This window comes from Schistocerca nitens, chromosome 2, assembly GCF_023898315.1.
Source record: "Schistocerca nitens isolate TAMUIC-IGC-003100 chromosome 2, iqSchNite1.1, whole genome shotgun sequence".
In the NCBI taxonomy this organism is placed as follows: Eukaryota; Metazoa; Arthropoda; class Insecta; order Orthoptera; family Acrididae; genus Schistocerca; species Schistocerca nitens.
This window is the reverse complement of record NC_064615.1, coordinates 10,797,055-10,807,500: the sequence shown is the minus strand read 5'-3', so window position 1 is coordinate 10,807,500 and position 10,446 is coordinate 10,797,055. Positions and strand designations below refer to the sequence as shown.

Genomic DNA, 10,446 nt, shown 5'->3' with positions numbered 1-10,446 from the left:
CCTTACAATACAGTGGAACTTCACATAGTGAGCATAATTCATTTCAGTAGCTTGGTTGTAGTGCAAAACACTTGTTAAATGAAACAGTTTATCCCATAAAAATTAATGTGAAATACGATAATGTGTTCCGTGACGGAAAGATACTAAATGTTTTATCTTATTCATGCCATTTACGTGAAGAAAATAATAAATACAGTTTTATGTACTTTATTATTCACAATACAACACTTGATGAAAACATAACAGAGCATTATTGACAAATAAATTTTTAGCGTGCGTAGCCACTGCTTTTTTGAGGTGATCATTTTCAATGTACAAAGCAACCAATTCCCATACTTTCAGCATTTCTCTTAGAAGACTGCTGCTTTGCTGTTACTGCCTCCTCCTCTGAACAACTCCTCTCCACGACTTCCTGCAGTCAAACACATTGCAACTCCATAAGCTCTTCAATGGTCATTCCTTGGCTGTGATCTTCCACAAGCTCAGCAATATCATTGACATCCACTTCCAGTCCCCTGCTCTTGGCCAGAGAAACAATCTCGTTGACTACAGACTCCACAGGTAAGGACTCAAATGCCACTGAGTGACATTTGACAACGCATTCCGGCCAAAACTTCTTCCAAGCAGAGGTGAGAGTCTTCTTGGTAACCATTTCCCATGCCTTTTCAATCCTCTTCATGCAGGCAACGATGTTGAAGTGATATTTCCAAAACTCTCTGAGAGTGAGATTGTTAGCTTTAGTCAACCCAAAGAAATGCTCAAAGAGTGCTTTAGCGTAGAGCTTCTTAGAGTTAGAAATAATCTGTTGGTCCATGAGCTGGAGTAACAGAGTGGTGTTGGGAGGCAGAAACTGGATCTTGATGAATGAAATTCTTCAAGATGGTCTTGTAGGCCTGGAAAGTGGGCGGGAGCATTGTCCATAACAAGCAAGACATGGAGTGGCAGATTCATCTCAAGCAAATATTTTTTCACCAAAGGACCAAACACTTCATTGATACAATCATAAAAAAGATCATGTGTCACCCAAGCCTTGCTGTTGGACTTCCATATCACATTTAACATGCTTTTTGAAGGCTTATGGAGTTTCTGAATGATAAGCAAGCAATGGTTTAGTTTTCAAATTGTCACATGAATTGGCATAGAATAGCAGTGTGAGACAGTCTTTCATTGGCTTGTGATTGGACAATGCATCCTCCTCTGCTGTTATAAAGGCACGCTTCGGCATCTTTTTTCAGAACAGACCTGTCCAGTCACAATTAAAAACCCACTGCAGCAGATAACCCTCAGAACCTACGAGCATCTTGAAGTTGCTGATGAAGTTGTCTACTGTCTGGAGCTGGCTGCTTCAAGGTGCCTCACGACACTGTTGATACTGGTTCTTCTCTAAAACTTCTCAAACAACCCACAGCTTCCCTTAAACACTTCTTCGGCCAGTGATGATCCTGGCACCATCTTAAAGAGGTCGGCGAAAATCATTCTTGCCTTCTCACAAATGATCTTCTTGTTAATAGTGTTGCCTTGCAATTGCTTTTCATTTACCCATATAAGGAGCAACCTTTCAACATCATCCAGAAAACAAAACTGTTGTTTAGATACTCTTGTCACTCCCTTTGAGGCCTCTGTCTCCTTAATCTTGTCCTTGTTCTCAAGGATGGTGAACATAGTTGATGTAGACCGATTGCTTGTGCATGCTAAATAGCAACACTCACACCACGTTCGCATCTTTCAATAATTCCACATTTCATTCTAATGTCATTTTCTTTCTCTTATGATTATCTTCTTGCATCTTTGGGGACATTGCTATGAAGGTTATTACAATTTGAAGAAAAAAGAAACCACTGTGTGAACACAAGTTTAGAAAAATGTGTGATCACAAGCTGCACTAAGACGGTAGCAGAAAGAGCTCTAAACCCACACTGGAGAACGTTTCTGGAAAACATTTTTGACCTCCAGTGTCATCCATTTTATCTTGCTTAGGTCACACTGATTTCAAAGCTTGAATGAGTACATTATTTCCCAGTATTTATAACAAACTGCACCTTTCATTTTTGTGGTTGCAATAATTAGCTCTCGTGGGTTTACAGCTCTTTAGATATAAAAGAAAGACAACAAAAAATCTAAGAGAAATTTTGAACTGCCTACCTTGATACATTTATGACTAAGTAGTCTGCAACATCAGCAAATTTCCGGATTCCAGACACATAATCTTCTAAAGGGTCTTCAGAATTTTTATTTTTACCAAGATTGACTCCAATGATTCCTACATAATTGGTTTTTCGTAAATTATGTAATCGATTGTATACAATGTCATGGCCTTCACTATTGAAACCATATCTGCAAAGAAATTTTTGCAGTGTTTTTCAAAATATTTTTGACATTTTGTATCTATTATGTCCTCTCACACATATTACATACAAAAATCATTTGTAACAGCAATCATCCAAGAGTTTCTTAGAATTTCTGTCAGTATGTATATACCATAAATCTACAATGATGAATCATGTATTACGTACTCTCACACATATTACATACAAAAACAATTTGTAACAGCAATCATCCAAGAGTTTCTTAGAATTTCTGTCAGTATGTATATACCATAAATCTACAATGATGAATCATGATGAAAGAGAGAGAACAGATACGAATTTACATTGCAATAACGAAACCAAGTAAGAGAATAGAAGTATAGCAGAGGGTAAAACACACACACACACACACACACACACACACACACACACACACACACACACACACACACACACACACACCATATTAAATCTACATCATTCAAGTGAACTGAAGAAATCAAGGGAGTGTGGGTATTTTCAAACACTACGAGTGATGAATTATGTTTTGTTAAAGCCACAACTTTATAAATTAGCACTTCACAATAAAACTGGGTAAGTGCAAACAGTATGCCAGCCAACGTATGATTACTTGTGATTTCATCTAAGCCTTTTATCACATGCAATGCTTCTCACCATGTGGCAGTGGAAGTGCAGATTTTCCCTTTTTATGACAATGACAACTGGCATACCAGCTACGACAGGATCATCACTTTACAATATGTCCATGTAAGATTCGTACTTGTTTATGGTACTCAATTTTAATGTCATTAGATTGCATTACATGTAAGACATTACTAGCTCTTAAAATGTGAAAAGTACAAATGTTGAACTGACTGAAATACTCAGAGAGTAGGAGCAGGGAAACAAATATTTACACTTTACATCAATATTTTCACCATGTAAATACATTTGCATATTTACAACAGAAATTAATGATATACTGAGAGTGTATTAAAGTGAACATCTTATTTTTCATATTTCCATCACCTTATGTAATTTCACAGAAAATTTGCAAAAATCCTTCTGGTGTATCACGAGATATGCCATGATGACAGTTTGGAGAGTCTCTTCTGCTCACACGAATAACACAGAATTCAAGATGTGGTCATTGACACTACATAGGACCTTGTGCTCTTTGCACTCATCGAGTTTTTTTAAAATATGCATTATGCAGTAAAGAAAACGTTGTCGATATTATTTAGAAACTGTATCTACAAAGCAGAGCCCAAAAACACATTAGTAATACTACAAGAAACATAGTACAAAGTAAAACAGTAACAAAACTGGCTAGCTTAAGTTAAAACAACTGTTGTCTGTCTGTCTGTGACAAATCATAATTGAATAACGTACAAATTTAATATACAGAATGAGATTTTCACTCTGCAGCAGAGTGTGCGCTGATATGAAACTTCCTGGCAGATTAAAACTGTGTGCCCGACCGAGACTTGAACTTGGGACCTTTGCCTTTCGCGGGCAAGTGCTCTACCATCTGAGCTACCGAAGCACGACTCACGCCCGGTCGTCGTTGGTCCTGTTCTTGCAGAATCGTTTTCCGGTTGCAGCGATATCGGAGATTTAATGTTTGACTGGATTCCTGATATTCAACGTACACTCATGAAATGGTCGTACAGGAAAATCCCCACTTCATCGCTACCTTGGAGATACTGTGTCCTATCACTCATGTGCCGACTATAACACCACGTTCAAACTCACTTAAATCCTGATTATATCCCATTGTAGCAGCAGTAACCGATCTAACAACTGTGCCAGGCACTTGTTGTCTTATATAGGTGTTGCCGACCGCAATGCCGTATTCTGCCTGTTTACATATCTCTGTATTTGAGAATGCATGCCTATACGTGTTTCTTTGGGTTGGTTGGTTGGGATTAAAGGGACCAGACTGCTACGGTCATCGGTCCCTTTTTCCAAATACTAAAAACACCCACAGAGAATAAAAGCGATTAACAGAATAGAGCACAGACGACACAGAACAAGAGAAACTGAGACAAAGACCAGACAAGATGAACTAAAAACACACAGAGCATGACGGTGGTTGGCCGACCATAGAAACAAAAAAGAGGAAAAGCCAACCACCAAGAACACATTAAAAACTCAGGTTAAAATCAGAGGCTAAAAGCCAGAATCAACACTAAAAAGCATAAACACTCAGATTAAACGATAAAAACCCCCTGCCCGAATAAAACGTAAAACTAAGCCAGCCATAACAGGGTCATCAGATAAAAGGGCAGGGAGCGTATCAGGCAGCGCAAATGTCTGCCTGAGCACAGATAAAAGTGGACAGTCCAACAAAATGTGGACCACTGTCGATACCGAGCCGCAGCGACAGAGAGGGGGGTCCTCACGATGCAATAAGTGGCCGTGGGTCATCCGTGTGTGCCCAATACGCAGTCGGCAGAGGATGAAAGACTCCTTGCGAGAGACTCGCAAGGAGGAGTGTCACACAGTCGTCGTCTCCTTGACGGCACGGAGTTTATTAGGGGCGGTCAGACCGCGCCATTCAGCGTCCCAAAGCGAGATAACTTTGCGGCGTAAGACGGTCCTCAAATCAGTCTCCGGAAGGTCAATGTCTAGAGTGGGTTCACTGGTGGCCTGTTTGGCCAGGCGGTCAACACGTTCATTGCCCGGGATACCGACATGACCGGGGGTCCACACCAAGACCACAGAGCGGCTGCAACGCGCAAGAGTATGCAGGGACTCATGGATAGCCATCACCAGACGAGAACGAGGAAAACACTGGTCGAGAGCTCGTAAACCGCTCAGGGAATCGCTACAGATAACGAAGGACTCACCTGAGCAGGAGCGGATATGCTCTAGGGCTTGAAAGATGGCGACCAGCTCAGCAGTGTAAACGCTGCAGCCAGCCGGCAAGGAACTTTGTTCGGCATGGTCCCCTAGAGTTAGCGCATAACCGACTCGACCAGCAACCATCGAGCCGTCAGTGTAAATAATGCCAGAGCCCTGATACGTGGCCAGGATGGAATAAAAGCGGCGGCGGAAGGCCTCTGGAGGGACTGAATCCTTCGGGCTCTGTGCCAAGTCGAGCCGAAGGCAAGGGCGAGGCACACACCACGGGGGTGTACGCAGAGGTGCGCGGAAAGGAGGTGGAACAGGGAAAAACACAAGCCCGGAGAGAAGTTCTATGACGCGTACGGCGATTGGACAACCCGACCGGGGCCGACGTTCTGGCAGATGGACGACTGACTGCGGGAACAGGACACGGTAATTTGGATGCCTGGGCGAGCTAAAAACATGGGCAGCATAAGCAGCCAGTAATTGTTGGCGTCGTAACCGCAATGGAGGGACACCTGCCTCCACTAGTATGCTGTCCACAGGGCTGGTGTGGAAAGCACCAGTGGCAAGGCGTATCCCGCTATGGAGGATTGGGTCCAGCACCCGCAACGCAGATGGGGATGCTGAGCCATAAGCCAGGCTCCCATAATCCAGACGAGACTGGATTAACGCCTGGTAGAGCCGTAACAGGGTAGATCGGTTGGCGCCCCAGCGGGTGTGGCTCAAGCATCGCGGAGCATTGAGATGCCGCCAACACGCCTGTTTGAGCTGCCGGATATGAAGCAGCCAAGTCAACCGGGCATCGAAAACCACCCCCAAAAACCTGTGTGATTCCACCACTGAAAGAAGTTCGCCGTCAAGAGAAAGCTGCGGCTCCGGGTGGACAGTACGTCGCCGGCAGAAATGCATAACGCGGGTTTTCGCTGCCGAAAACTGGAACCCATGAGCTACAGCCCAAGACTGCGCCTTGCGGATAGCGCCCTGTAGCTGGCGTTCAATAGCTGCAATGCCAGTAGAGCTGTAGTAAAGGCAGAAGTCGTCAGCATACAGGGAAGCGGAGACAGAATTTCCCACGGCTGCAGCGAGCCCGTTAATGGCTATTAAAAACAGGCAGACACTTAAAACAGAACCCTGTGGCACGCCGTTCTCCTGGACGTGGGAGGAACTATATGAGGCTGCGACTTGCACGCGGAAGGTACGATACGACAGGAAATTGCGGATAAAGATCGGCAGAGGGCCCCGAAGACCCCATCCATGAAGTGTAGAAAGGATGTGATGACGCCATGTCGTATTGTACGCCTTCCGCATGCCGAAAAAGACAGCGACTAGGTGCTGACGGCCGGCAAAGGCAGTACGGATGGCCGACTCCAGGCTCACCAGATTGTCGGCGGCGGAGCGGCCTTTACGGAACCCACCCTGAGACGGAGCCAGAAGGCCCCGAGACTCCAGTACCCAATTCAAACGCCGGCTCACCATCCGTTCGAGAAGCTTGCAAAGAACGTTGGTGAGGCTAATAGGGCGGTAGCTGTCCACCTCCAAAGGGCTCTTGCCCGGTTTCAAAATGGGGATGACAATGCTTTCCCGCCATTGCGACGGAAACTCACCCTCGACCCAGAGACGGTTGTAAAGGTCGAGGAGGCATCGCTTGCAGTCCACTGAAAGGTGTTTCAGCATCTGACAGTGGATACGGTCGGGTCCGGGAGCTGTATCAGGGCAAGCGGCAAGGGCACTGTGAAATTCCCACTCACTGAATGGAGCGTTGTAGGATTCAGAAGTGTGGGTGCGAAAAAAAAGCCTCCGACGTTCCATCCGCTCTTTGATGGAGCGGAAGGCCTGGTGGTAATTCGCAGAAGCGGGTTGCAATGACGTCGGAGTCAGTACAAACTGCTCCATTCAGTGAGAGCGCAGGGACACTGACAGTGGTCCGATAGCCGTAGACGCGTCGAATCTTGGCCCAGACCTGCGATGGAGTGACATGGAGGCCAATGGTGGACACATACCGCTCCCAGCACGCCTGCTTGCCAAGGCGGATAAGGAGGCGGGCTCGCGCACGCAGCCGTTTGAAGGCGATAAGGTGGTCTATGGATGGATGTTGCTTGTGACGCTGTAGCGCCCGCCGGCGATTTTTAATCGCTTCAGCGATCTCAGGCGACCACCAAGGCACAGTCCGCCGCCGAGGGGACCCAGAAGAACGGGGAATGGCAGATTCGGCGGCAGTAACGATGCCGGTGGTGACCGATTGAACCACCGCATCAATGTCATCATTAGAGAGAAGCCCAATAGCGGCAACGGAGGAGAACAAGTCCCAGTCAGCCTTATTCATTGCCCACCTGCAAGGGCGCCCAGAAGACTGACGCTGTGGCAGTGACAGAAAGATCGGAGAGTGGTCACTACCACACAGGTCGTCATGCACTCTCCATTGGACAGATGGTAAGAGGCTAGGGCTGCAGATCGAAAGGTCAATGGCGGAGTACGTGCCATGCGCCACACTGAAATGTGTGAAGGAACCATCATTTAACAGTGAAAGATCGAGCTGTGCCAATAAATGCTCAATGGTGGCACCTCGACCTTTCGCCACTGACCCACCCCACAGAGGGTTATGGGCGTTGAAGTCGCCCAGTAATAAGAAAGGTGGTGGCAATTGAGCTATCAGCGCAGCCAGGACATGATGTGCGACATCACCATCCGGTGGAAGGTAAAGACTGCAGACGGTAACAGCCTGTGGCACCCACACCCGAACAGCGACAGCCTCTAAAGCTGTTTGTAGAGGGACAGACTCGCTGTGAAGAGAGTTAAGGACATATATGCAGACGCCACCAGACAAATTTTCATAAGTTGCCCGGTTCTTATAATAACCCCGAAAGCCACGGAGGGCGGGGGTGTACATTGCTGGAAACCAAGTTTCCTGAAGTGCAATGCAGAAGAAAGGGTGAAGGCTGATAAGTTGTCGGAGCTCGGCTAGATTGTGGAAAAAACCGCTGCAGTTCCACTGGAGTATGAAATTGTCCATGACGGAGAAGGCGTGAAGAGATTAGGAAGACAATTAACACCGCTTGTTCACCCGCTGCCTCCGATTCAGAACCCGCACGAGTGACATCCATGGCGTCTGAGGGACCGGTGAGATCCAGGTCTTCAGCAGACGCCAGAATCTCGACCTCGTCCTCAGACGCTGAGCTTGTTGGTAGCGGTGGGACGGGTGCCACCGCAATGTCGGGATTCGTGGGAACTTTTTTCTTTTTCAGATTACTTCGCTCTGCCTTCGGTCGTTCAGGCTGGGAGAGCTCCACTGGGTCAGTCTCAGGGACGGACGACGACCGTGAGGCCCTACGACCAGGGACCGGTTGTTGTTTGAGCCACTTGCGGCTGTCTGCTTTTGCACCGGTCGGAACTTGCGAAGGGAGGTCCCCAAGGGACCCCCTTCCTGGCAACAGGAGCCGAAGAAGTCTTACGCTTCTCCGGCTGGGAAGGGGGAACTGGTGTCCCCGATGGTTGGGTTGGCGTTGCTCCTGAAGTAGATGCAGCAGGAGCAACAGGGAGTGTAGTGCCCCCCACTATCAAGGGGGCAGGTGTGGTTCTCTGGCTCTGAGAGCTAACGTTGTGTGGCACAGCTATAGGAACTGTAATAGGAGCGACAGTGGCAGCATAAGTGGACGTCATACGTACTGGATGCAGTCGTTCAAACTTACGCTTAGCCTCAGTGTAGGTCAGCCTATCCAGGGTCTTGTATTCCATTATTTTCTGCTCCTTCTGGAGAATCTTAAAGTCCGGCGAGCAAGGGGGATGGTGCTCCCCGCAGTTGACACAGATGGGAGGCGGGGCACATGGAGTATCAGGATGGGATGGTGGACCACAATCGCGACAGATGAGGGTGGAAGCACAGCGAGAAGACATATGGCCGAACTTCCAACACTTGAAGCACCGCATCGGGGGAGGGATATAGGGCTTGACATCACAACGGTATACCATCACCTTGACCTTCTCAGGTAATGTGTCACCCTCGAAGGCCAAGATGAAGGCACCGGTGGCAACTTGGTGATCCCTCGGACCCCGGTGGACGCGCCGGACGAAATGGACCCCTCGTCGCTCTAAGTTGGCGCGCAGCTCGTCATCGGACTGTAAAAGGAGATCCCTGTGAAAAATAATGCCCTGGACCATATTTAAGCTTTTATGTGGGGTGATAGTAACAGAAACATCCCCCAACTTTATACAAGCGAGCAAGGCTCGTGACTGGGCAGAGGATGCTGTTTTTATTAAGACTGACCCTGACCGCATTTTGGACAAGCCCTCCACCTCCCCGAACTTGTCCTCTAAATGTTCGACAAAGAACTGAGGCTTCACAGACACAAACGATTCCCCGTCAGCTCTGGTACAGACGAGATACCGGGGCGAATATCTTTCGCTCTCATTCATAGCCTTTCGTTCCTCCCATAGTGTGGCCAGGGAGGGGAATGATTTGGGGTCATACACATTAGCCTTAAAGTGAGCTTTGGAAAGCTTAGAGATTGCTGACGGCTGGCCGCCAGCGAGAGATGATGTACCACACTTCATTGCGGGTCATCCGCCCTGATGCCACCTACTCCGACCAAGGGCCCTCCCCACGGGCGCCACCCAGCCACAGCAAAGGCCACCTGGCAGGATGGCCATTGCCGGGAGTCCCGATGCCCCAGGGAGACGGGCATCTACTCCTTGGCATATGTGGGGAGTTAATGGCGCAGGCATCAGTACAGCGATCCCTGTGTTGTCAGGGGGCTACAACCAAGAGGGTACATGGCAGCCCCACCACAACGGACTGGCTACCGTGCTGGATTTTAGGTGACACGTCGTCCATGGTTTTCATCTGTGCAGAAACTGGCACTGCTCATCGGAAGGCGGGAAGTGCATGTAGGAACGGATCCATGCCCAAGAGATGGAGAGCGGGCAGGACTGCAATGCAATGACGAATAAGCTGTCGAAAGTTCTCAACGCAAGATGGACACAATGCACCAAGTAAGGTGCCCTTCCCCAATCGGCTCGCTCTTCGGAACAATTTAGAAAGATGGAGGTCAAACCCGAGAGGGGACCATCACATAAGGCCGAAACATTTGAGACTCCTTTTAGTCGTCTCTTACGACAGGCAGGAATACCGCGGGCCTATTCTTACCCCCGAACCCGCAGGGGGGGTTTTTCTTTGGGACTTTAGTGTATATGTCTTTAATATCGACAGCCACATGTAGAAATCAATACTAAAAGTTATTCATTATTTTTTGTATACTTATCATGAAATACAATTATTGTAGTTTCCTCTCAC

General features: G+C 47.5%; 1 protein-coding gene across 4 annotated transcripts in view; it reads right to left on the bottom strand.

Annotated features, from left to right (window-relative positions):
• Positions 1-10,446, bottom strand: part of LOC126235670 (dihydroorotate dehydrogenase (quinone), mitochondrial) — a 54,985-nt gene that overhangs the window by 28,828 nt on the left and 15,711 nt on the right. For all 4 annotated transcript variants that reach the window (XM_049944395.1, XM_049944393.1, XM_049944394.1 and 1 more), the window contains exon 4: positions 2,143-2,334. In XM_049944395.1, coding sequence (XP_049800352.1) covers positions 2,143-2,334 — 192 coding nt within the window. The remainder of the gene's footprint in view (positions 1-2,142; positions 2,335-10,446) is intronic.